The following is a 27095-nucleotide window of genomic DNA, read 5'->3' on the forward strand; positions in this document are numbered from 1 at the left end:
AGTCAGCAAATGGCTGCTTGACTCTGTTTTTAATTTAGTCCCAATTAGCCACTCAGGATCCATCTTGAAGGATTGGCTCTTTCGAGGTTCACAGATTATACAGCAAACACACATAGACCCACCACCTGGATTCTACAGTTAACATTTTGCAACATTTTCTTTGTCCTATCTTTCCCTCTATCCATTTATCAATCCATCTTTATCTTATGAAGCAATTCAAAGTAAGTTATAGATACCAGTACACTGTACTGCTAAACACTTCAGCATGTAAACCATAAAGTAAAGCCAAAATTTTGTTTATGGTTTTTTTTTTGAAGGTAAATTTTATATATAGTGAGATATACAGGTGATGTTTATAAGTCAAGTTATGGGCAGCCATTTATTGAATTTGTTTTTTAAAAAGTAGAGTCCAGTTTTCTGCTGAAATTCTCTGCCATTTTATTGAACATTTCTATTATTATTTTTAAGTCCCTGTTTTATAATTTCTTTTTTCTTTTCTTTTCTTTTTTTTTTTTTTTTTTTGAGACAGTGTCTCGCTCTGTTACCCAGGCTGGAGTGCAATGGTGTCTCAGCTCACTGAGTCTCAGCTCACTGCAACCTCCGCCTCCCGGGTTCAAGTGATTCTCCCGCCGCAGCCTCCCAAGTAGCTGGGATTACAGGTGCCCACCATCACGCCTGGCTAATTTTTGTATTTTTTGTATTTTAGACGGAGTTTCACCATGTTGGCCTGGCTGGTCTCGAACTCCTGACCTTGTGATCCACCCACCTTGGCCTCCCAAAGTGCTGGAACTACAGGCTTGAGCCACCCCACCTGGCCTTAAATCATTTTCTTAACAATTTGGAATCACTCTGGCCAACCACTCATCAGCCCTAACTAGATGCTATTATTTTTCCCCATGCTATGGTTGACAAAAGCTCACAAGGAGAAGGTCTGCTCTGGCCTGTCTAGCCAGCCTGCACTTGCTTCATGCCCTCAATCTGCCATTGCCTTGCTTGTTAAGCCACTGTCCATTTAGTGAGGGTTTATTTGGTTAAAAGTACTGTACTCACCCTAGCCTATAAATCTGTGTAACTGAGCACACCTCATCTGCAGTTCACCTCCGTTTACTGAGCATGAGTGTGTGGTGACATGCAGTGCTCGTCAGGCCCACTGTCTGTATGTGAACAAAAGCTAAATGTGTTGATTTTGGATTGGAAAGTAAGTGTAAACAGAGCCTCGGCCGAGCACCTCCTTTGGAGACTCTATTCTGTCTCGAGTCTGTGCAGGTGTTTGGCTGTGTTGTATCATCTTGCTTGAGTGGCTGGGAACGTCTCGAGGGATTCTGTCAATGATGTGCAGATCCTGTCTATATTTTTGGCAAGGGGGCCACAGCACCTGCATTTCCATTGGCCACTCTTCCATGTGGCCACCTTCTATCACCCTCTTTATTATGCTTCACTCTGTTGTTTTCCCTTTGTCTTTCTTCTCTTTTGTTTTCATTTCTTTCCTTTTAAAAACGTAACAAGGAGCCGGGCGCGGTGGCTCCCTGCTGTAATCCCAGCACTTTGGGAGGCTGAAGCAGGCAGATCACGAGGTCAGGGGTTTGAGACTAGCCGGACCAACATGGTGAAACTCAGTCTCTATTAAAAAAAAATACAAAAAAATTAGCCGGGCTTGGTGGTGCACCCCTGTAATCCCAGCTACTTGGGAGGCTGAGGCAGGAGAATTGCTTGAACCCAGGAGGCGGAGGTTGCGGTGAGTCAAGAGTACGCATTGCATTCCAGCCTGGGCGACAGAGCGAGACTCCATCTCAAAAAAAAAAAACAACAAAAAAAATGTAACCAGCTGAATATAATGGCTCACAGTTGTAATCCCAGCACTTTGGGAGGCTGAGGCAGAAGGGTCAATTGAGCCCAGGAGTTTGAGACCAGCCTGCCAACATAGCAAGACCCCATATCTAAAAATAAAGTAGGCCGAGCACAGGGGTCATGTCTGTAATCCCAGCACTTTGGGAGGCCAAGGCAGGTGGATCACTTGAGGTCAGGAGTTCAAGGCCAGCCGGGCCAACATGATGAAACCCTGTCTCTATTGAAAATACAAAAATTAGCCGGGCATGGTGGTAGGCACCTGTAATCCCAGCTACTTGGGAGGCTGAGGCAGGAGAATCACTTGAACCCAGAAGGTGGAGGTTGCAGTGAGCTGCAATCATGCCACTGCCCTCCAGCCTGGGCAACAGAGCAAGACTCCTCAAAAAAATAAAGTAAAACAAAATAAAATAATAAAATAAAATAAAATATAAAGTAACAACAGAAAATACATGTATTCAGTCCTGATGCAGAGTTTTCATTGGTGGTGTTTACTGAGTATTTTATTGATGGAGTACCTGCTATATGTTTAGCCTTTTGCTGGGCATTGAGGAACAAATCAAGAACTAATGAATGTGATTTCTGCTGATGAGAGTGTAAACAGGGGCCCCTGATGGGAAAGACAATTGGGAGATTTCTGCCAAATTTGCCAAGGCAGGAACCTTTTGGCTGTATTTTTTTTTTCAGCAATTAAGAAAATTATAAACATACTGTAATCACACATGGATCGAATGATGAACGTATGGGGGTTTATGTTGCAGCATTGTCTGCAGTAGAAGAAAGATTGGCAGTCGTCCGTGTTTACTGTCAGGAGGGAGAAGGTTTAATCCATCCTGGCACATAGAGTTAGTGGAACACCTCACAGATGAAGCAAATGGAGCTCTGTGCTCCAGTGACATCTGAGTGCAAAAAGCAAGAAAATATTGTATTTCTTAACTTAAAAGTTGTTAAAAAGTAGTATAGAAACTTTTGAAAAAGTGGAAAATGATTAAGAAATGAAAGTCGCCGGGCGTGGTGGCTCAAGCCTGTAATCCCAGCACTTTGGGAGGCCGAGGCGGGTGGATCACGAGGTCAAGAGATCGAGACCATCCTGGTCAACATGGTGAAACCCCGTCTCTACTAAAAATACAAAAAATTAGCTGGGCATGGTGGCAGGCGCCTGTAATGCCAGCTACTTGGGAGGCTGAGGCAGGAGAATCACTTGAACCTGGGAGGCAGAGGTTGTAGTGAGCCAGGATTGTGCCACTGCACTCCATCCTGCATGACAGACCAAGACTGTCTCAAAACAAAACAAAACTCTTATCCCACCATCCAAAATGTGGATATTTTGGTGTATTTTCTTCTACTAAGTAACAAACTATATTGCTTTTCCCCAATATGAAAATAGTTTCTAATTATAAGAGTAAAAGTATCACATGTTGAGTATAAAATGCAAAAAGCAAAAGTGAAGGAAACCAGCAGTCCCTCCTACTCTACTGTTTTGGAACTTTTTGCTTTACACAAATGGTGAATCACCATCTCTTGAGATAAATTTATGAGTGAGTCAGCCTTTTAAAAAGCCCTGCAATATTGTTATAAGCAATATTGGCGGGCCCTCCTGGGCACACCTTGCATGCTGGCCTGGGTGTTTCCTTTGTATTAAGGTCACTTCCTAGGATTGGGAGAAATGGCAGAGTCCAAGGTCTTGCATAGTTTACATCTTGGCACATACTGCCAAATTTCTGAAGAAAAAAATTGAACTTCTAACACTGGTGGGTAGTTTTGCCAACACTAAGAGTACCAATCTCTGAAATCTTGGCTAATATGATGGGTAAAAAATGAGTTTATTTTGCAAATTTTTATTTCCTTAGATTTTGTTTGTATTTATTGTATTTCTATTTAAAATTAAGATAGTGGTTTTTCTTATAGATTTATAAGTGTTGTATAAAACTGACTTTGGACCAGTTAGCCTAGTACCTTTCATTGAATAATTTCTCTTTTCACCACTGATTTAAAATACCAGATTTATTATATATATACAGTATTCCCAATTTGTTGGAGTTTATTTCTGTCCATAGCCAGGCATGGTGGCTCATGTCTGCAGTCCCAGCATTTTGGGAGGCCAAGGCAGGAGGATCTCTTGAGCCCAGGAGTTTGAGATCAGCCTGGGCAGCATAATGAGACCTCATCTCTACCAAAAATTAAAAAAAAGAAAATTAGCTGAGCTTGGTGACATGCACCTGTAGTCTCAGCTACTTGGGAGGCTGAGGTGGGAGGTTTACTTGAGCCCAGGAAGTCAAAGCTGCAGTGAGCTGTGATCATGCCACTATACTGCAGCCTGGGTAACAGAATGAGACCTGTCTAAAAAAAATTAAAATAAATAATTCTGTCCATTGTTCTCTTCAGTACTGACTGTTGTTATTGTTGTTGTTTGTTTGTTTTTTGGGATGGAGTCTTGCTGTGTCACCCAGGCTGGAGTATGGTGGCATGATCTTAGCTCACTACAACTTTCGCCTCCTAGGTTCAAGTGATTCTCCTGCGTCAGCCTGCTGAGTAGCTGGGATTACAGGCCTGTGCCACCACACCTAACTAATTTTTGTATTTTTAGTAAGGATGGGGGTTTCACCATGTTGGCCAGGCTGGTCTCAAACTCCTGACCTCAAGCGATCTGCCCATTTTGACCTTCCAAAGTGCTGGGATTACAGGCATGAGCCACCGCACCCCACCCAGTACTGCACTGTTTTAATCATAGTAATTTTTTTTTTGGAGACGGGGTCTCACTGTGTCTCAGAGTCCAGCAAGTGTACAGTGTATGACCTGCCTGCTGGGCTACCACAGCCTTCTGGTCTTCTGGCCTTTGCCTGGACTGACTGCCCTTACTGCCAGCTGCATCTCTGGGAGGAAGGGAGCAACATAGATGAGCCCTGCTTAGGATTATGGATGAGCCCAGCTGCCCTCCCTGAGTCTGGAGGGCAGAGGCTTGTCGCTCTGGCTGGCTCCTCTCCTGCCCTGGCTCTGCCTTCTTGCTGGGTTGGCCGTCACTCACCCCGGCGGTTGAGGTCAGCACTATTAATAGCCAGCTTAATCCTCTGGGAGCTTGGAAGGGAGGAAAGAGCAGAGGATCACCAGGAAATCAGGGTGCTCAGCCATCTGCAGGTGTGGACCCAGGGCCCAAGCCTGTGACTTCCAGTCAGCCTGGCCCTCGCCTCTCCCATGGGAGGGCCTGAGAGCCTGGGGCCATCCTGGACCCCTGGGATCTCAGAGGCTGGACCTTCCCAGGAGACTCATTGAGTAAGATTCAGAGGACTCCCTCTTTGGTGGTGGAAATCCCTAGTCTGCTCTGGGGCCCCTGGCTTTTCCCCATGAGAAAAGGCAACTGGAGCTGGTGAGTCAGGCCCTCTCAGGGCCCCTGTGGACTTTGTAACACGGCACCTAGTAATATGTTTTTCTTAAGGGCTTTGAGGGACTGTAAAGTCTTTTTTATGGAGGGCGGGGAAGGAGAACATAGCAGTTTGCTAAAACGGGTATTGTGCAGGGTGGGGCCATCCTTTCTGTATCCAGCAGGGGTGTGAAGCACCTGCTGCGCCAGGCATGGTGGGAGGGGTTGGGGTGGCATGGCGAGCAAGGGCACAACTCAGGCCTTGCTGAAGCCTCACTGCAGCCTGGTCAGTGGGAGATGGACGCTAGTCAGCCGACGGCACAAAGCTGTGAAAGGAAGAAACGGATTGGGGGCCAGGGCCCTGAGAGCTAACAGGGGCATCCAGGGCTGATGTTTGAGTCCAGGGCAGAAGGATAAAGAGGTGTGACATGAAGGCTGGGGAGCAGGAAGAGCTTCGAGCAACTCAGGCAGGGCTGGGATCCTGTCATTCCTTGCCCCTGCGCCAGCTGCGAGGGAGCCATGAGGGAGGCTGAGGCTGGCACCTGCCGTCTGCCCAGCCCTCCAGGGCTTCTGGAGGACTCACATGCTGTTTTCTGACTGTGGAGGGCATGGTCCCACCTGGCTGCTGCTGGACAGAAGTTGGTAAAGGGCAGAGTAGTCAAGCATGCCACCAGGCGAAGCCTGGAGGAGACAGCGGGGACAGCCAGGGTGCCAGGCACCTTCTTTCTGGGTCTGCCTTTGTAGCAGTGCTTGGAAAGTGGTTGAGAAGGCTCAGGAACCCTGAAGTCCTAGAGGAAGAATTTTTTAGAATTTTTTTTAAGTTACTTTAATGGATTTTTTTTTTTTTCTGATTATGAAATTAATACTATTGGCCAGGGATGGTGGCTCACGCCTGTAATCCCAGCACTTTGGGAGGCTCAGGCGAGCAGATCACTTGAGGTCAGAAGTTCAAGGCCAGCCTGGGCAACATGGTAAAACCCATCTCTACTAAAAATACAAAAATCCAGCCGGGTACCGTGGCTCATGCCTGTAATCCCAGCACTTCAGGAGGCTGAGATGGGTGGATCACCTGAGGTCAGGAGTTCCAGACCAGCCTGACCAGTATGGTGAAAACCTGTCTCTACTAAAAATACAAAAATTAGCTGGGCGTGGGGGCGTATGCCTGTAGTCCCAGCTACTCAAGAGGCTGAGAGAGGAGAATTGCTTGAACTGGGGAGGCGGAGGTTGCAGCAGTGAGCCGAGATCGTACCGCTGCACTCCAGCCTGAACAACAGACGAGACTCTGTCTCCAAAAAAAAAATTAAAATACAAAAATTGGCTGGGCATGGTGGTGCATGCCTGTAATCCCAGCTACTCGGAAGGCTGAGGCAGGAGAATTGCATGAATCCGGGAGGTGGAGGTTGTAGTGAGCTGAGATCACGCCACTGCACTCCAGCTTGGGCAACAGAGTGAGACTCCATCTCAAAAAGAAAGAAAAAAGAAAGAGAGAGAGAGAGAGACAGACAGACAGACTATTAATTATGAAAATTTTGGAATTTTTGTATAGGAAAGTATAAAAAGAAAACAGAAACCATCCTGAATCACCCATACGTAGATTAAGCCATATGAATTGCTGGTTTTATTAAAAAAATAATTGAATATAAGTAATTTTATATGGCTCAACCAAGTATTAACATTTTGCTGTATTTCCTTAGTCATTTTTCATTGACTAAGGACTACTTTGAAAAATGGATTTTCAGTTGTAGATGTATTATCTTAATTTTTTTTTTTGTGTGTGTGTGTGTGTGTGTTTGACGGAGTCTCACTCTGTGGCCCAGGCTGGAGTATAGTGGCGTGATCTCTGCCTTCCAGGTTCAAACGATTCTCCTGCCTCAGCCTCCTGACTAGCTGGGATTGCAGGTGCTTGCTACCACACCCAGCTAATTTTTTGTATTTTTAGTAGAGATGGGATTTTGCCATGTTGGCCAGGCCGGTCTCCCAACGCTTGATCTCAGGTGATCTACCTGCCTCAACCTCGCTAAGTGCCAGGATTACAGGCATGTGCCACTGCACTTGGCCGACGATGCCCCCAGAATCTAATCAGCCAATTGAATGGACACCAATTATAACATAAGGTAGCTCATTAAAATATAACTTTATGGGCCAGGCACGGTGACGCATGCCTGAAATCTCAGCACTTTCAGAGGCCAAGGTGGACAGAACACTTGAGGTCAGGAGCACTAGACTAGCCTAGCCAACATGTTGAAACTGCATCTCTACTAAAAATACAAAAAATTAGCTGGGTGTGGTGGTACATGCCTGTAATCCCAGCTACTCAGGAGTCTGGGGTGGGAGAATCACTGGAATCCTGGAGGTGGAGGTTGCAGTGAGCTGACATCGTGCTACTGCACTCCAGCCTGGGCGACAAAGTGAAACGCTGTCTCAAACACACACACACATACACACATACACACACACACACACACACACACACACACAATTTTATTAGAATGTATGTAGTGAGAATCCTAAATATAAGTACTAAATTGATCTGCTTATTTTAGATGTTAAATCATTTAGCAGTAATTTCTAAAGTACAGAAACTTCCGCTAAAAACTAAAATACTTCTTTCTGTCTTCAGCCTCCCTTCCTCTTCCCCTCTCCCACTCCCCTTCTCCTCACTGGTTACTTTTCTTCTCCTGCCAAATGGGTGTAGAGGCACAAAGAAAGAGAGAAGGGGCCGGGTGCTATGGGGGCCAGGTGTGGTAGCTCACCCCTGTAATCCCAGCACTTTGGGAGGCCGAGGTGGGTGGATCTCCCGAGGTCAGGAGTTCGTGACCAGCCTGGCCAACCTGGTGAAACTCCGTCTAAAAATTTTGTACTTAAAAGATACAAAAAATTAGCTGGGCTGGTGGCTGGTGCCTATAATCCCAGCTACTCTGTAGGCTGAGGCAGGAGAATCGCTTAAAGCAGCTAGGGGAAGGTTGCCGTGAGCCGAGATTACGCCACAACACTCCAGCCTGGGCGACAAGCAAGACTACATCTCAAAAAAAAAAAGAAAAGAAAAGAAAAAAGAGGAGGTTGGGCTTACTGCCCCTTGGGCCTGATAACTGGGACAGAGCTGCCTTGAAAGGAGACAGGAGTTTTGGGGGATGGGCACGAGCTGGGTTTTGGCTGTGTTAATTTCAAGGTATTACTGACATTTGGCAGAACTTGGATAGAGGAATCTGGAGGGCACAGGAGAGCACAGGGCTGCAGAGATTTATTTGGGACACTTGTACACTTATATTTGAAGTTGCTAGGCAAGAGACCAGGGGTACCGACTGAGTCCTGAGTGTCTCCAGCATTAAGTGGTCAGGGAGAAGCAGTGACCCCTAAGATCAGGAGCACTGGGAGGGGCTATGTCCTGGAAGCCCTGGGCAGGAAGGGTTTCCAGGGGAAAGGAGGGAGTGACTGTTGGGCAGCAGGTCATCTGAGAATAATACTCCACCATGGGAGGTCATTGGTGACCTTGACCAGAGATTCTCTGGCCCAGGGAGGGAAGATTCTGAGGACAAAAAGCTGTCCCCTCTGGTCAGACAAATTAGACAAAGGCAAAAACAGCACAGAGGCCCAAAGCTCACTCTGCAGAGGGTAACTGAGTGGCCCCTTAGGCTGGAACCTCTGTGTGGGACCCCTGTTGGCCAACTATCAGCCAGTGCTCAAAGCTCAGCTTGCAGAGCAGTGGTGAATGTGTACACAGAGCCCAGGGCTGCCACCTACAAGGTGCCAGTTGTGCAGCTGGCTGCCACCTGAGGGTGCACATACACAGACAGCAGTGGATCCCACCAAGGGGCCTCAGAGAGGAGGTGGGGGCTGAAAGTGGCATCAAGACCCTGCTCAGGGAATCAGCTCATTTTATCCACAGGAGGGCTGTTTCCTCTTTAAGAGAGGCTGGCAGTCTGGGCGTGGTGGCTCATGCTTGTAATCCTAGCACCCTGGGAGACTGAGGCAGTCAGATCACTTGAGGTCAGGAGTTTGAGACCAGCCTGGCCAACATGGTGAAACCCTGTCTCTACTAAAAATGGAAAATTAGCCGGGTGTGGTGGTGCGCACCCAGCTACTCAGAAGGCTGAGGCAGGAGAATCGCTTGAACCCGGGAAATAAAGGTTTCAGTGAGCTGAGATTGCACCACTGCACTCCAGCCTGGGCAACAGAGGGAGACTCTGTCTAAAAAAAAAAAAAAAAAAAAAGAGAGAGAGAGAGGCCACCAGCATATCCCTGTAAAGGAACCTTTCATTGATCAGGATTTGGTCTGAGCCTGTGGAGTAATTAGGGATAGAATGTAGTAGGGAGGTTGTTTTCTGGCTTTGGGGGTCTGAACAAAGTTCTGCTCACTGAACCTTGTCAAAGGACATACCCCCATTCCATGGGGCTTAATCTGTGGCAGTGGAAGGCACAGAGGGCCCTTGTCCACCCTAGAGACTCTCACCAGTTTCCCTTTGTTCTCTTTAATTTTGTTTTCCCCTTAATTTTGTCTCAGTTTTTTTTATTATGAAAGTAAAACATGCCCATCAAATATAACAGTATAGAAGGGTGTAGAGAGAGGTGTAATAGCCTCCTCCCCAAACTCCAAATGCCCCCAGAGGCGACCACTCTTACTGCTTCTGGACGTTTCCAGGGCAGTTCAAGCCCACACACTCCCATTGTTTCTGTGCAGGCAGATGGCTCCAAGCATTCTGTTCCATGATTTGCTCTTTCACTAATAGCATGTCTTGGATTTCATTCTGCACTTCATTCAACTGCCTCTGCCATGTTCTCCCTTGGGTAGCTGTGGCCCCTGTTGAGGCCCTGTGCCCTATTGCTATTGCTTTAGGTTGTTTCTGGTTTGGGGCTGTTAAAAAGAATGTTGCTAAGAGCCCCCTTCTCTTGTGTCTTTTGTGAAGAACCCTAGGGTGAGTTCTTAGAAGTGAAACTTCCAAGTCCAAGGTTAGGAGCCCTTGATTTTGTAACATCCTGACCAATTGGCCCCTGAAATGTTGTGCCCTTTTACCTGGCCACCAACCAAATATAAGTGAGGGCCTGTTTGTCTTCCTATCCTTTGCCATAACTGGGCACTACCAGGCTTTTTAGAGGGTGCCCATCTGGCAGGGGGTACAGGTTGAGCATCCCAAATCCAAAAATCCAAAATCCCAAATGCTTCAAAATCCAAAACGTTCTGAGTACCAACATGATGCTCAAAAGAAATGCTCATTGGAGCATTTCATAGTTCAGATTTTCAGATACGGGATGCTCAATGGCATGTATTCTGCAAATATTCCAAAAAAAAAAAAAAAAAAAATCTGAAATATAAAATAATTCTGGTCCCCAGTGAGGGATAAGGGATCCTCAGCCTGCCAAAGCTGCTTTCCTTTAATTCCCATCCCGAAGTGGTGACGTCGTTTTTCTGGATGCCCAGGCCCTTCCAGGCACTTTATTTCTCAAGGGCTCTCCTGCATGCACAGACTTCAGCAGGCAATGAGACCTGGGAATGGACCCCAGGGTCTCTGCCTGGCCCGAGGCCGCCCTGCTAGAGGCCTCATAGATCTCTTGAACTTGTTGGGTCATCTCTAGGAAGATACTGGGGAATTTCCAATTGAGTACACCCATGGATGGCTCTGTCTAACAAGGCACTAAACTTTTTCTTTTTTTTTTTTGGGACGGAGTTTCGCTCTTGTTACCCAGGCTGGAGTGCAATGGCACGATCTCGGCTCACCGCAACCTCCGCCTCCTGGGTTCAGGCAATTCTCCTGCCTCAGCCTCCTGAGTAGCTGGGATTACAGGCACGCGCCACCATGCCCAGCTAATTTTTTGTATCTTTAGTAGAGACGGGGTTTCACCGTGTTGACCAGAATGGTCTCGATCTCTTGACCTCGTGATCCACCCGCCTCGGCCTCCCAAAGTGCTGGGATTACAGGCTTGAGCCACCGCGCCCGGCCTGGCGCTAAACTTTTTCTGACCAGAACCTGTAGTGGGAAATACATATGTGTGTGAAAAACTTTCACAATACAGTACTCCTCCATACATGGAGTGTATTGTGAGAATTTTTGCTTTAGTCATGAGACCTCACATTCTCTCTGTTTTCCCTAAGAGGCCCTTAGGAGTTCTGAACAGCCCATCTTGGGCTGGGGGGTTTTCTGTGGCCTTAAAGACCTGGAAAACATCCTCTACCGAGAGTATTTAGGATGAGTTTTTTTTTTTATTTTTTATTTTATTTCTTATTATACTTTAAGTTCTGGGGTACACGTGCAGAACGTGCAGGTTTGTTACATAGGTATACATGTGCCATAGTGGTTTGCTGCATCCATTACCCTGTCATTTACATTAGGTATTTCTCCTAATGCTATCCCTTCCCTAGCCCCCCACCCCCGACAGGCCCTGGGTGAGGATGAGTTCTTTAGTCCTTAGAGTGAGGCCCTTGGATTGTGAAGGGGAAGCCATACAGGAGACTCTGACTTGACCTTCACAGATTTCCATGGGCTTTTTCTCTTAGGCTGCTCTAAACCTGTGTTCCTGCGAGCGGGGTACAGCACACAGGGTTCATTCGCCTGGACTGTAGGCCCAGCCCTTCTTGGCTGTCCACTGTTACCACGTGCTGGAGCTGGGGTCATAAGAGCAGGGTACGGCCTTCAAAAAGTGGTCTAGGAAGACCCACCACCCCACAAGGTTTCTGTGGAGGGTCCTGCCCCACCCCAACCTCCTTCTCTCACTTTGGGTTGAGGGGTTGGCCCCTCTCTAATCAGTCTCTGTTCCACCTAATTACAGTGCTCGGCCTCTCTGTGCCTTGTCAGTGTGAGTCTTTCCCCTTTCCAAGAGTCCCAGAAGCCCCTGATAAGCACCAGGAAGGGTCTTTTTTTCCTTTTTTTCTTTTTTTTTTTTTTTTTTTTTTTTTGAGACAAAGTCTCACTCTATTGCCCAGGCCATAGTGCAGTGGTGTAATCTTAGCTCACTTGCAACCTCTGCCTCCCAGGTTCAAGCAATTCTACTGCCTCAGCCTCCCAAGTAGCTGGGACTAGGTGTGTACCACCACGCCTGGCTAATTTTTGTATTTTTAAGATGGGGTTTCACCATGTTAGCCAGGCTGGTCTCAAACCTGGCCTCAAGCAATCTGCCCACTTTAGCCCCTGAAGGTGCTGAAATTACAGGCATGAGCCACTGTGCTTGGCGTTCCCATTTTTATCCTATTTAAACAAGTAGTCCTGGCCTGGCGTGGTAGCTCATGCCTGTATTCCCAGCACTTTGGGAAGCTGGGATGGGAGGATTGCTTAAGCCCAGGAATTTGATACTAGCCTGAGCAACATAGCAAGACCCCATCTCTACAAAAAATTTTAAAAAGTTAGCTGGGCATGGTGGCACACACCTGTGGTCTCAGCTACTCAGAAGGCTGAGGTGGGAGGATCTCTTGAGCCCAAAAGTTGGAGGCTGCAGTGAGCTATGATTGCACCACTTTGCTCCAACCTGGGTAACACAGAAAGACCCTATCCTTCCCCCACAAAAAAAAAGAGCAAAACGAAAAAGCGGTCCTTAATGAAATGCTTCTAAAAATTACTTTTGGACTTGGCACAGTGGCTGACGCTTGTAATCCCAGCACTTTGGGAAGCTGAGGCAGGCGGATCACGAGGTCAAGAGATCGAGACCATCCTGGCTAACACGGTGAAACTCAGTCTCTACTAAAAACACAAAAAATTACCTGGGCATGGTGGCATGTACCTATAGTCCCAGCTACTCAAGAGGCTGAGGCAGGAGAATCGCTTGAACCCAGGAGGCGGAGGTTGCAGATCACTCCTCTGTACTCCAGCGTGAGTGACAGAACGAGACTCTATCTCAAAAAAAAATTACTTTTGGTTTTCCTTTTCATAAAAGCAATGTCTGTTTGCAGTAGAAACATCAGGAAAGATGGAAAAGAGAAAAACCACCATGACCCCATCTGGTGACTTACGACTCTAGGTGTAGAGTTAATGTTTTAGTTGAGGGAGTCTCGTGACTGGCCCCTGGGCTCTCATCTGACCTGCTGCATTGTCCCCACAGGGAAGTCCCACCTGGCCATTGTGCAGAAGGTGAACAACGAGGGTGAGGGTGACCCCTTCTACGAGGTCCTGGGCCTGGTCACCCTGGAGGACGTGATCGAGGAGATCATCAAGTCCGAGATCCTGGACGAGTCCGACATGTACAGTGAGTGTAGCCCTCCGCAGGGCCCAGGACCCCTTTCCTGCTTGCATCCAAATCTGGTGTCCCTAGCCCTTCAGGCTAGGGACACTGGGGGCCCAGCACCCTGGGGCCCAGTGGCTGGGTGCCCTGCACTGGCCAGGGTGAGCAGGGAGCAGGTTTCTGAGAGCAGTGCCCGGAGGCTGCCTTCACCCTTAGCCTCTGTGCCTCGGTGTCAGCCCAGGACCCTGCCAGCCAGAGCCTGCTGCTCCTGCATGGAATGAGGGGCTGGAGAGCAGGAGCTGCGGGTGGGTTCCAGTCTCTTCCTGGGTCCTCAGGGAGCTGTGTTCTCAGTTCCACACTCTGTCTCCGGCAGCTGACAACCGAAGCCGGAAGCGGGTGTCCGAGAAGAACAAGCGGGACTTCTCTGCCTTCAAGGACGCAGATAACGAGCTCAAAGTGAAAATCTCCCCACAGCTCCTCCTGGCCGCTCATCGCTTCCTGGCCACAGGTAGGAGTGTGAGGAGGACCTTCTGGTCTTGGTGGAAGTACAGTCATAGGGGAAGAAGTCCTGGCTCTCTGGCTACTTCCCCCCCATAGCATGAGGGCTGCAGCAGGTGAGGGGTGTGGAGACAACACAGCGACTCTGGAAGGGGCCACGTGTCTCCTCTACCACTGGGGATCTCCCTCCGATTCGCTTGCCATTGATGCGCTGCTACTGCAAACTTCTAGGAAGCATCCAAGTTATTATATTTTATAGTTTCAAAAATAATGACTGGGCACTATGGCTCACACCTATAATCCCAGCACTTTGGGAGGCCAAAGCAGGAGGATTGCATGAGCCCAGGAATTCAAGAGCAGCCTGAGCAATGCGGCCAGAACCCATCTCTACAAAAAATACAAAAGCCAGGCATGGTAGTGCCCACCTGTAGTCCCAGCTACTCGGACAGTTGCATGCCTGTGGTCCCAGCTACTCAGGAGGCTGACGTGGGAGGACCACTTGAGCCTGGGAGTTTGAAGCTGCAGTGAGTTGTGAATGTACCACTGCACTCAGCCTGGGCCACAGAGCAAGATTCTGTCTCAAAAACAACAAAAAAGAAAATAACCACTGAGGTGGGCCTCTGGGCTGGCCAGGCCCTTCAGGGCTTGTGGAATGGGAAGGAGAAGGGATCCTTCCTTTTCTGTGGGCCTGCTAGGTGTGGCCAAACCCCTTGTGTGCTCACGCACTCTGAGGAGCTTGCATCCAGCTCTGCTCTCATCTCTCCACCCTCCCCTCTGCAGACGTGTGCTGGTTCTCGCAGGAATTCACCTCTAGTTGAGAAGCATTTTTCTCTTTTCAGCCCTGATTCAAAGCTCTGTTGGGGTCTTGGGTACCAGGTCCTGCTCTGCCCACTGTGTCCCCTTCCCACCCAATTCATCTTTCTTCCCATTCCTTTCTTGCTAAAGAGTGGTAATTCCCTCTCCGTTATTTTTCCTGTGGGATTTTAATGCTGATGCAATAATTATAGTCACATTTACTAAGTGCTGTCCATATGCTGTCACCTTCCCCCTCACAACCACCCTGTGAAGCTTTTACCCCCATATTACAGATGAGGAAACTGAGACACAGGTTGAGTAATTTGCCCAAGGTCACATGCTGTTCTTGCAGGAGCCACTGTTCAGGCCTGGGCAGGCAGGCGGCCTTGGGTCTAACCAGTCAGAAGCCAAGTGTGCTCCTTGCCCAGGGAGGTGCAGAACTGAGGGTGGGCCGAGCAGGCAGGGAGTCCTCCGAGCACAGCGCGGCTGCTGTGGTTGGGGTAGAGGCATAGCAGTGATGAAACTTCAGGGCCGCCTGGCCGGCCCCGTGTGAGGTATCCTCTCTCTCCTCCTACAGAGGTCCCCCAGTTTAGTCCCTCCCTGATATCAGAGAAGATCCTGCTGCGGCTGCTCAAGTACCCAGATGTCATTCAGGAACTCAAGTTTGACGAGCATAACAAGTACTATGCCCGCCATTATCTGTACACCCGAAATAAGCCAGCCGACTACTTCATCCTCATCCTGCAGGTGAGCCCGCTCAGCCCTGGGCCTGCTGCCTGCTTCCCCTGGCACCACAGCTGCCCCCCACCCGGGCCCTCTCTCCCGCCTGCTGCAGAGGTACGTGGCTTCCCAGCCTGAGGAGCCTGCTGCCTCCCCTACACGGCCGTCCTCTCCCTGAGAGTCTACCCTTGATCTCGCAGGTCAGGCCCTGGGCTCTCCAGGGCTCCAGTACTGGCCCTTCCTCCAGCCCCACTGTCCCTCATTCTTCACTCCCTGTCCTGCCTCATCCTGTGTTTCCTCCCTCACTCTGTCTCTAATCCCAGCCCTGTGTTCTTTCAGGGGAAGGTGGAGGTGGAGGCAGGGAAGGAGAACATGAAGTTTGAGACGGGCGCCTTCTCCTACTATGGGACTATGGCCCTGACCTCGGTCCCTTCCGGTGAGTTGTTGCGCAGGGTCTGTGCTGCCCTCTGGCTCCCCTGCAGCTAGGCCATGGACCAACACCAGAACGGAGTGCGGGCCCCAGAGCTCATAGCCAGTCAGCTGGGGCAGAGGGAGGCTGCTGAGGCGGGAGCTGCCAGAGCCTGGAGCGGGTGGCATGGAAGAGTAGAGGGAGCTGCCCCTTTGAACGGGGTCCAGAGGCTGGAGGGGAAGAGAGGAGAGGGATTTTAGAGCAAGAGCCTGTAGGCAGCAGGGGGCATGTCCACAGGTGTCAGACCAGCCTGCCTGGGGAAGAGGCCTGTGGGGAGGAAGGCCCAGGGCCCTGCTCCTGAGGACAGGAGGGGAATCTAGGTGTCCAAAGTGCCCTGGGGTGAAGAGCCAGGCCAGGTCCTGTTTGCCAGGGCAGGTTACAGATGGGTTTGGCTTTGCAGGGGACACGGCTACTGGGTTTTGGTTAGTCAGCTCCAATGGAATAAAGGGCCTTGGGGACAGATAAGCGAGGGGAGACTGGGCACCCTCCGAGAGGTGTTATGGAAGGTTTGGGGATGCGCCACTCTGGCCGCCCTGGTGCCTTCTCCCCTGCTGAGTGGCTCAGGCTGTCCCTACAGAGCCCCACAGGCAAGGCCCCGCAGGCCCCGGTCTCGCCAGCTCATCTCCTTGCTCCTCTCCAGCCTTCGGTCCTGGGGTGGGGGGGTGGCTGCAGTGTAGACAGAGAAAGTCCACTTTGGTGCTGGAGAACAGGCCACACCAGTGGGGTGTGTGCTACAGCTCCCAGAGAACCTCTGTGCCGTGCCTGTCGTTGTCCTTTGACAAAAAGGATCCAGAGGGGCATGGGGGTAGGGCACCTATGAATATTGACACCATGCTCAACTTATCCACTGTGTCCTTGGCCCCTCCCCCAGATGAGTGGGGCACAGCAGGCTCCCTGGGCACGAGAAACACAGGGCTCCAGAGCGGGGCTCTGAGCAGGTGGACCCTGCCAGATGCCTCAGGCCCAGGGAGGACTTCCTTTGCCCCATTCAGCTTGAGGAAATCTCATTCAGAAGGCAGGCGGGCAGGCACTGGAGGCTTCCCCCAGGCACTCTTCATGCAGTGATGTCTCAGAGGCATGGTCAGGGCCTGGGTTCTGTCCCTCTACCCATAGTCTCTCTGTTCCCACTTGATGTGGCTGGAAGGGAGGGGAGATGACTAGGCACACTCAGCCAGTTTCTGCCCATCTTCACACAGGGCTTATGGCTCTGCCCTGAGCACCCTTCCCATCAGAGCCATGTCCCTTTCTCTACTGGGCCCGTCTGCCCAAAGCAGCCTGGCCCCATCAGGTCTGCCTCTGTCCTGTGCCTGTGACTCGATGTCCTGTCTCCTGACTGCACCCATCACTGACCTTCTCTTTTGCTCCAGTGCCTTCAGTCCAGGTCGGGTGTCCGCCTGGCAAGCGGAACTCCCTGCTCTGCTGGCTTACAGGTAACATGGCATGGCTGAGGGTCACGCTGCCACCTGCCGCCTGAGCCTTCACACTGCAGCTGCATTAACCTCCCCACAGGGACTGGGCACCCGCCTGCTCAGTGTGGGCCACCCGACCTCAGTGGCTCTGCTTGGCTGGGGCCAAATTTCTGGCCAGCTTTGCTGCCTCAGTTCTAGAAGGGCCGAAAGGCTCCCCCAAAGGTCTCCTAGTCCCTGAGATCACATACACAGAGACATACCCCACACAGATACACACATACACGCAGAGACACACACAGATAAAACACACACACAGAGATACCACGCACACACAAAGAGATACCACACACACAGAGAGACACAGATACATGCACCCATAGACAAACACACACACACACACACACACACTGACACATACAGGTACATACACATGCCTATAGAGAGACACACACAGAGATACCACACACACTCAGACACATTCACAGAGATACCACATACACACAGTAACACACAGATACACCCACAGACACACACAGAGATACTACGCACAGAAGCACACATGCAGATACACACACCCATAGACACACACACACACACACACACACACACACAGATATACCCAAAGACACACCAAGATACATACAACCATAGACACAGAAACACCCATAGGGACACACACAGACACACACACACAGATACACATCCATAGACACATGCATAGAGACACACCCATAGGCACACACACAAAGAGATACGCACAGATGGACACATACTCAGAGACACACATAGAAACACACCCATAGGCACACACAGATACACATCCATAGACACACACACAGAGACACACACACACACATATATATATATATATATGTATACACACACACAGATACACCCATAGACACACAAACACAGAGACACACAGATACCACACACAGAAACACACACAGATGCACACAGATACACACACTCATAGACACACACAGACACCACACAGAGATCCCACACACAGAAACAGAAACACACATCCATAGACAGAAACACCCACAGATACACACACATGAACCCAGAGGATAGGCTGGGAGTGGAGGGTTGCTCCTGGTCCAGCCAAGTGAGCACCAGCCAGCCTGCTGCCCTCCATAGCTGAGAGGAAACACACCCCAGCGGGTCAGCACTTCCTGCTCCAGGCCACCCACACACCTTGGCAGGGTGACTTGTCATCTCATCAGCTTTCTCTAAAAGACTTTCCGACTTTCTTCAGCTTCCCGTTCAGCTGCTGGCCCAGTAGGCAACTGTGAGGCCCTGAGGAGCATGGCCGCGGGTCACACTGCCCATTCAAGAGCCACCTCCACAGTTGCTGGCTAAATAATAATCTTGGTCTTTGCTTTCTCCTCTGTGAAATGGGAACAATACATGTACCCACTTCATAGAGTTGTCAGGAGAGTATGTGAGGGAATTGATGTAAAATGTTGAGTTAGAGCTCAATTTTTATTATTGCTGTTTTTTTTTCTGATTACAATGAAAATGTGGCATTCCAACCAGAAAGTCTTTCATGAAAGGCCAATGCCATATGCTGCTTCTGGCCTTGGATGTATCATATTCCTGATACCTGTCCAGGGAGTTGGTGGGAATAATGGGGCCGGACTCATTCAGCTTGAGGTTTGCTGGGATTCCTGCGTGCACCCAGACTGCAGAGGGCACAGGATGGTGCTGGTCTCATCAGCTATGGCCTGTGCCCCTCAGGAGCAACATCAGCATCTTTGAGCTCCTCACACCCCAGAAACCCTAAACACCCATCACCTCAGCCTGGGGATTCCCATTTTACATTTGTACAGCTGGGCCTTCTTCCATCCGAACTGTTCCAAGGCATACTCTGCTATTTTGACCCTCTGTTTAATAAATAAGTAGATGAAAAGGTGACTTAGAAGCAGTTCCTCCCTGTCCCTTTCAGACCTCCCCAGTGTGACCTCAGTCTCCTTCCCCTCGTCCGTACTTGCACTGGTTTCATGGATGGCCGGGAGGTGATGCACCCATGATTTGAATCCTGACGTTTTTATCCACTGTGAGGACAGAGGCAATTTACCATAAGCTTTCTGGTCAGTGTCACAGTGTTCCATAGAGCAGGTGTGCCCTCATTGATTAGTTCTTGCATATTTATGCATATTTATGGAGGTCTCTATTATAAGTAATACCATGATATAAACTTTTTTACGCAAAAGAGCAAAAAACTTTTCCTTTGTTTAAGGTTACGTCCTTAGGATATCCTTTCAGCAATAAAATTACCAGGTCAAAACCTTGTAGTTTTTGTTTTATTTATTTTTTGGGCTGGGCACAGTGGCTTACGCCTGTAATCCCAGCAATTTGGAGGCCAAGGCAGGCAGATCACAAGGTCAAGAGATTGAGACCATCCTGGCCAACATGGTGAAACCCTGTCTCTACTAAAAATACAAAAATTAGCCGTGGTGGCGCACGCCTATGGTCCCAGCTACTCAGAGGCTGAAGCAGAATTGCTTGAATCCGGGAGGTGGAGGTTGCAGGGAGCTGAGATCAAGCCACTGCACTCCGGCCTGGTGACAGAGTGAGATTCTATCTCAAAAAAAAAAAAAAAAAGTAAGGTAGCTTATTGGGAAAATAGAAAAGTCTTAAGAAAATTAAAAAGCATCATAAGTTCATCCATCAGAGACAAAATGTATTTTGGTGAATTTTTTCTAGGACTTCTGTTTTTTGGGTTGTTTCAACACATACATTCTTTCTCTGTCAACCAGGCCGGAGAGCAGTAGTGCAATCATAGCTCACTGCAGCCTCAGCTTCTTGGTCTCAAGCGATCCTCCCACCTCAGCCTTCCAAGTAGCTGGGACTACAAGCAGGTGCCACCATGCTGGGCTAATTTTTTAAAAAAAACTTCTTGTAGAGATGGGGGTCTCACTGTGTTGTCCAGGATGGTCTCAAACTCATAGACTCCTCCCACCTCAGCCTCTCAAAGCACTGGGATTATAGGGAGGAGTCACTACACCTGGCCGGACCTCTAATCTTAATAGATCATGTCACTAATTTGTTTTTTTGTTTTTCTTTTTGAGATGGAGTCTTGCTGCAACGTCCAGGCTGGAGTGCAGTGGTGTGATCTTGGCTCACTGCAACCTCTGCTTCCCGGCTTCAAGCGACTCTCCTGCCTCAGCTTCCCGAGTAGCTGGGACTACAGTCATGCATTAACATGCCTGGCTTTTTTTTTTTTTTTTTTTTTTTTTTTTGAGAAGGAGTCTCACCCTGTCGCCCAGGCTGGAGTGCAGTGGTGCAATCTCGGCTCACTGCAGCTTCTGCCTCCGGGTTCAAGTGATTCTCCTGCCTCAGTCTCCCAAGTAGCTGGGATTACAGGTGTGTACCACCACGCCTGGCTAATTTTTTGTATCTTGAGTAGAGATGGGGTTTCACCATGTTGGCCAGGCTGATCTCGAACTCCTGACCTCATGGTCCACCCGCCTCGGCCTCCCAAAGTGCTGGGATTATAGGCGTGAGCCATCACACCGGGCCAAATTTTGTATTTTTAGTAGAGACAGGGTTTCACCATATTGGTCTTGAACTTCAGACCTAGGTCTCTTAAAGTTCTGGGATTACAGCTGTGAGCCACCTTACCCGGCCCATGTCACTGATTTGTGTTGGTTTTAAATTCAGTTTCTTGGCCAGGCTTGGTGGCTCATTCCTGTAATCCTAGCACTTTGGGAGGCTGAGGCAGGAGGATCACTTGAGCCCAGGAGTTTGAGACCAGCCTGGGTAACATAGTTAGACCCTTTCTCTTTTAAAAATAAACTAAATTCAGTCCTGTTTCTAGAATGTTAGGAATCATAAATTAAAAGCATTCCATTATTCAGATAGCTAATATGAAGTACTAAATAATACCCCTCATATTTCTGCTTTTTCTAGAAGTTAATCAGAGGTGTTACTTATTAGATACTTGCACACGATCTCTAAATATTTCCTGTTCCATGGGAATACTACAACCTCATCACAGAATAGCCAGACTATAGTTTGCTAGCTTTATATATAAAAATCAAAGCTTTACTTAAGCACAAAGAGTATTACTCAGTTCACTCTCTCTTAGTTAAAAATTGTATCGGTCATCGAGTCACTAGATTCAGTATGTTTGTTCTCTTCACTTGGCAATTTTTTAGAATGGCTAACTTAGTAACTTAGTAGTTAACTAAGCAAATCAGCTTAGTCTGCTTCCTGTTTGTTTAAAAGGATCTTGCATGCCTTCACAATTAATTTCCTTGTGCATTTCATGGTTTCCTAAGTGTTCTCAAAAACAAGTTAATGATATACAGTAATGTGTATCATTTGAAAAAGCAGTTTCTTTTTCAAAACAAGATGTGCATTCCTTCTGTATTTGAGATTGTTACTACCATTTCCCAGTAGGGCAGCCTGTGCTTCCTCTAGTTGCCGGAAGAGGTGTGTACCACCTCCACCCAATTCTGCCTCATGAGAGGGAGAAGCACCTGCTACCCCCGCCAGGCCAGGCTGGCTGGGGTGCAGGTGGAAGTGAGTAGGACTGTGTTTCATGCTGAGTAGATTACGTGCAGAACATACTTTTGACTCCATAAAGGCATTGTCTTTTTTTTTTGAGACAATGTAGTGGTCCAATCTTGGCTCATTATGACCTAGCCTCCCAGGCTCAGGTGATCCTCCCACCTCAGCCACCCAAGGAGCTGGGGCCACAGGCAAGAGCCACCATGCCTGGCTAATTTTTGTATTTTTTGTAGAGGTGGGGTTTTTGCTGTATTGCCCAGTCTGATCTTGAACTCAGGCTCGAGCAGTCTGCCTCCCAAAAGTGCTAGGATTACAGGTGTGTCACCTCGCCCAGCCCCCAATAAGAGCATTTTAAGATGTGACAGGGCATCTTATGTGAGGGGTTGTGTATTCACAATGTGAGAGTGCAAACTATACATTCTTCATTTCAACACACATTTTTTATTTAAAGTATGCAGTTTATGTCACTTGACATAAGCTAGTATTGAGACAAGGATGGCAGTTTGCTTGGTTTTTTTTTTTTTTTTTTTTTTTTTGAGATGGAGTCTCACTCTGTCGCCCATTCTGGAGTGCAGTGGTGCAAGCTTGGCTTACTGCAACTGCCACCTCCCAGGTTCAAGTGATTCTTCTGCCTCAGCCTCCCAAGTAGCTGGGATTAACAGGTGTTTCCTACCATGCCCAGCTAATTTCTGTATTTTTAGTAGAGACAGGGTTTCACCATGTTGGCCAGCCTAGTCTCAAACTTTTGACCTCAAGTGATCCTCCTGCCTTAGCCTCCCAAAGTGCTAGGATTACAAATGTGAGACACCACGCCTGGCCTAAGGATGGCAGTTTGTCTGTCCTGCTAGGATGATCATTGTGTTGCTCTTGACCGATTGGTTGTTGTGGGAAATTAGAGATTTTGTAGCCATAAACTTTCTGTGTCTGTGGTTTTTATTTTCTGTTTGGTTGATGTGTTTTCGTAGACTTTTTAATACTTGTTGCACAACAGTTCTAAACAAACTAATTCATTGCTTTAATGAGGTCACACCTTCTGCAGTCAGACCTTCTACATGCTTCTGTTTGTCCCTAAGAATGATTTCCTGTTCCTGGGTGGGGTGTCCCTGGGCTTCCATGGGATGAGGTCAGATAAGAGGATGAGAGTGGGTACCAGGGTGGCCTTTGGCATAACAACCTCTGCTCTCCCTGCAGACCGTTCCCCAGCCCACCCGACCCCACTCAGCCGCTCAGCCTCCCTCAGTTACCCAGACCGCACCGACATCTCAACTGCATCAACCTTGGCAGGCAGCAGCAACCAGTTTGGCAGCTCTGTCCTGGGACAGTATATCTCCGACTTCAGCGTCCGGGCACTCGTGGACCTGCAGTACATCAAGGTGATTGCCTCATGGCCCTATCTGGGCAGTGCCATCTTCTGCTCAAGAATCAGCTACTTCTTTCATCCACCAACCCAGTATGGTGGGCCCAGGCTGGAGTGCAGTGGTACCTTTTTCTTTCAGAGACAGGGTGTTGTTCTGTCGCCCAGGCTGGAGTGCAGTGGTACCTTTTTCTTCCAGAGACAGGGTGTTGTTCTGTCGCCCAGGCTGGAGTGCAGTGGTGTGATCATAGCCCACTACAGCCCTGAACTCCTGAGCTCAAGCAATCCTCCCACCTCAGCCTCCTGAGTAGCTGGGTCTAAAGGTGTGCATGTGGCTTTGTTCCTGTTTTTTTTCTGAGACAAAGTCTTGCTCTTGTTCCCCAGGCTGGAGTACAAGGCATGATCTTGGCTCAGCAACTTCTACCTCCCAGGTTCAAGCAATTCTCCTGCCTTAGCCTCCTGAGTAGCTGGGATTACAGGCACGTGCCACCACGCCCGGCTAATTTTCTTTGTATTTTTAGTAGAGATGGGGTTTCACCATGTTGGCGAGGGTGGTCTTGAACCCCTGACCTTAGGCGATCGTCCTGTCTCGGCCTCCCAAAGCTGGGATTACAGGCGTGAGCTACCACGCTCGGGTAGGGCTTTGGTTTGTTGTTGCTGTTGTTTTTATTTCTTATAGAGACAGGATCTCACTGTGTTGCCTGAGCTGGCTTGAAACTCCTAGGCTCAAGCGATCTGCCTACCTCAGCCTCCCAAAGTGCTAGGATTATAGGTGTGAGCCACTGCACACAGCCCTGAGATGCTTTTTCCTCTTGTTTGTACACCTTGTTCTTTGTGAGGGCTTCCAGAGACCCTAACTGGCTATGTCCTCTCTCGACTCACAGCCTCAATCCTTGCCCCGTATCCCCGGGCCTGGAGATAGGGTCTGCCTCCCAGCCCTCTCTGCATGACCTCATCCCTTCCTCCCGCAGATCACTCGGCAGCAGTACCAGAACGGGCTGCTGGCCTCTCGCATGGAGAACAGCCCTCAGTTTCCCATAGACGGGTGCACCGCCCATATGGAGAACTTGGCCGAGAAGTCTGAGCTCCCTGTGGTGGACGAGACCACAACCCTTCTCAATGAGCGTAACTCCTTGCTGCACAAAGCCTCCCACGAGAGTGCCATCTGACAGGAGGGCCCGGGGCCCCCTGCCCACCCTGCGGGGGCCTCCCCAGTGGGCCCACATGAAGAGAGGGAACCTGTTAGTCCAGAAAGGATGCGGATAGATAGCCTGTCTGACTGAGAATCCAGATGGCTCCCAGCCTGTAGGGCATCTGGCCTCTGCCAGGACCTCTGAGTAGCTCTGAGGTAGCACTATTCAGCCCTGGATTGGTGGGGCAGTGGGCCAGCTACCATGAGCAAAGGCTGTTTTTTACTGAGAGAATTTCTAAACTAGGCTCATCGCTCCTCTTTTTAAATATCATTTTGGGAAGGGAAGACAGGGTTAAGGAACTTTATTTTTTTTTTTTAAATTTTTTTCCCAAAAAACTATAAAAGAGGAAGTGTTTCTTGCCCCAGGAAGCAATGGCCATAATCTGCTCCCAGCCATAACCTTCCAGCTTATGTCCCTAATTCAGGGAGCTCTTCTGCCACCTCCTCCTCCTCCTCCTCCAGAGGTGGTATCCCAGCACCCCCCAGAGGAGGCTTGTCTCTTGGGAGGAAGACAGCTCTTCATAGAAAGCAAAGAACCAAATGGTGGGGAGATCAGCTGCCTGGGCACCTGTGCTGTAGCTTATCTGATGACTCTGAGGCCAAGAGCTCCTGGGTAGCTGTGATCAGGAACAAAACCCAAGCTATGGAGAGGAGCACATCTGTTTTCAACCACTGTACCCAGAAAGCTCCTAGAACTCTGCTGACAGCCTCTCCTGGTGAGTCGGGACTCGGCTGAGGACACATCCGCACCCTGCCTCCCATCTGGCCCTTTGGACAACTGCCCCTTTGTGATAGGGCTGGTTCAAGTGTTAGGCAGGGTCTCAGGCCTTTGATTGTTCACTCCTGCTCTACAGGCCCTGACCTCACTTTTACCAAAGTTCCCCCTTGGCAGGAGGGCATCTATGTTGGAGGTGACTTGTCTGGGTTCTTCCTTTGGTTCCAAGAGGAACTGTCATCGGCATCTGCGTTGTTAGCAGTCAGTACCACCCTGCCCCATAATGAGAGTCAAGGCTCACTTGTTGACTGATGCCTTTTTCCCAGACTCCTCCTTTTGAATCCCCAAGCCCCAGTCCCTCTTAGGGGTGGGGACAAGAGGTCATGTTGGAAGCCACCAAAGCAGGTTCTTTATGCCCTTTCCTCTGCGGCCAGCAAGGCTTACCTGGCCTTGTCCACCCACTTATGGAACCTCAGGAGAAGAGGGCTCCTCCTGAAGGCATGCACCTGGTAGCCCTGCTTTCTCACATGTGTGATCCTAGCGTGAGAGGTCGTCCTGCCCTTGCTGAAGTTAGTAGTACTGTACCAAGAGTTTTGCCCCCATGTGAATTCCTGCCCCGGCACCTCTTCCCTGGGGCTGAATCAGGCGCTGCTGCAGAGCTCCAGGCTTCCCAGAGTCAGGGAGGCTGTGGGACCAAGGTCCACGTCGGCCCTTCCACTGGGTGCAGCAGGAGCTGGGGCCCAAGAGCCAGGCGGGTGAGACTGTGCAGGCCTTCCGCCTGAGTATTATTTATTCACTCCTTTCCTCACCCCAAGTGCCCTGCTCTCCAGGTGCCTAGAGAATCCTAACTCTTAGGACCAGGGATTGTCTTGCACCAAGTATGCCTACCCCTGGTCAGTATGAGGTCTCCTACCCATAGAACTCACTCCTGGAAGCCGGAAGAGAAGGTGGTGACACCCATGGGTTCTCAACTGCAAGGGAAAAAGACACCAGACCTTTGTTCCCTATTGGGGAAAGCCCTTAGTCTTCTACAGGAGCAGCTTGCTCCCAAATCCTTTCAGAAGCCGGCAGAGCTGTATTCCTGACAGCTCTGACTGCCAGGTGGAGCAAAGACATTGGTGGGGGTATGTGAAGCAAAAGGGGCAGGTGCACACACACCTTCACGTGACCTCTGTGCACATGGTTACCACCAACTGGCTGGTACTCCTCCTCTTCCCTGGCCCACTGATAATCCCTTCTCACAGAGGATCATCATTATTTCCAAATATTGTTGGTCTGATGACTTCCTCTTCCCAGTGCAATTTTCACTTCCTATTTCAAACTCTGGTTCCTGGGATGAGCCATACCCTGGAACTGGCCCACCTGATGTGTCTTCTGTGTAAGGGAGACCTTTGCAAATGCCATCCAAATGGGTAGGCAGGTCACAGCCGCCGTATTTATTTTGCATAAGATTTTAATTTGTATATTTTTGTGATTTATTTTGGCGTTATGAGTTTGACTCTCGGGGAGTTTGTTGTTATGACTCTTGTGTCTTTTGTCACAAAACAATGATAATATTTGTTAAACGATATATGGAATTTATTTTTGATTGGTAATAAAAAATGAAATATGTATAAATCCTGGTGAGTCTACAACTTGCCTGTTTGAATTCTGTCTGTATTAAGTATGTTGTCGAGATAAAAGTGGCTGTGGCTGGCTGGCTCTTGTGATGGGGCAAGGGGCAATGAAGGATTGTAAGACTATTCAGCAGTGAAATGCAATCAGAAATGGAATTTCTAAAATATAGTCAAGGCTGTTGTCACGGGAGTAACAGGGTTGTGGCTGCTGGCAGACATACAGGACAGATGTGCTCCGCTGCCATAAACATGAGTCCTGTGAAACAGATCCCATAGGCTCCTTGGCTTGTGAGTACTGGAAGGGCAGTGGACTTCAGCAAATTGCCCCTCCATACCCACGGGACTGAGAGAAGCTTGAACCAAAAGTATCAGTATATTGTTTTGTAACATGCAGCTGCCTTTTCGTCCACACCTATAGGCTGGTTGTGGTTTCAAAGTTGGAGTGTTCATCCCCTGAA

The 27095-nt window shown here is 49.1% G+C and overlaps 1 protein-coding gene across 3 annotated transcripts in view; it reads left to right on the forward strand.

Moving 5' to 3' along the window:
* CNNM4 (cyclin and CBS domain divalent metal cation transport mediator 4) overlaps window positions 1-26640 on the forward strand; it is a 53333-nt gene extending 26693 nt beyond the window's left edge. The window contains exons 2-8 of one of the 3 annotated variants that reach the window (XM_032255329.1): window positions 13229-13372; window positions 13722-13856; window positions 15219-15388; window positions 15701-15797; window positions 17198-17260; window positions 22952-23133; window positions 24086-26640. In XM_032255329.1, the coding sequence (XP_032111220.1) occupies window positions 13229-13372; window positions 13722-13856; window positions 15219-15388; window positions 15701-15797; window positions 17198-17260; window positions 22952-23133; window positions 24086-24283 (989 nt within the window). In that variant the 3' untranslated portion in view covers window positions 24284-26640. Of the gene's footprint in view, window positions 1-13228; window positions 13373-13721; window positions 13857-15218; window positions 15389-15700; window positions 15798-17197; window positions 17261-18500; window positions 19613-22951; window positions 23134-24085 lie in introns of those variants that run through there. The other 2 variants (XM_032255330.1, XM_032255331.1) reach the window with 2 other exon arrangements.
* The last annotated feature ends 455 nt before the right edge of the window (window positions 26641-27095 follow it).

Source organism: Sapajus apella, unplaced genomic scaffold, assembly GCF_009761245.1.
Source record: "Sapajus apella isolate SASKATOON/1434 unplaced genomic scaffold, GSC_monkey_1.0 scaffold89, whole genome shotgun sequence".
Lineage (NCBI taxonomy): Eukaryota > Metazoa > Chordata > Mammalia > Primates > Cebidae > Sapajus > Sapajus apella.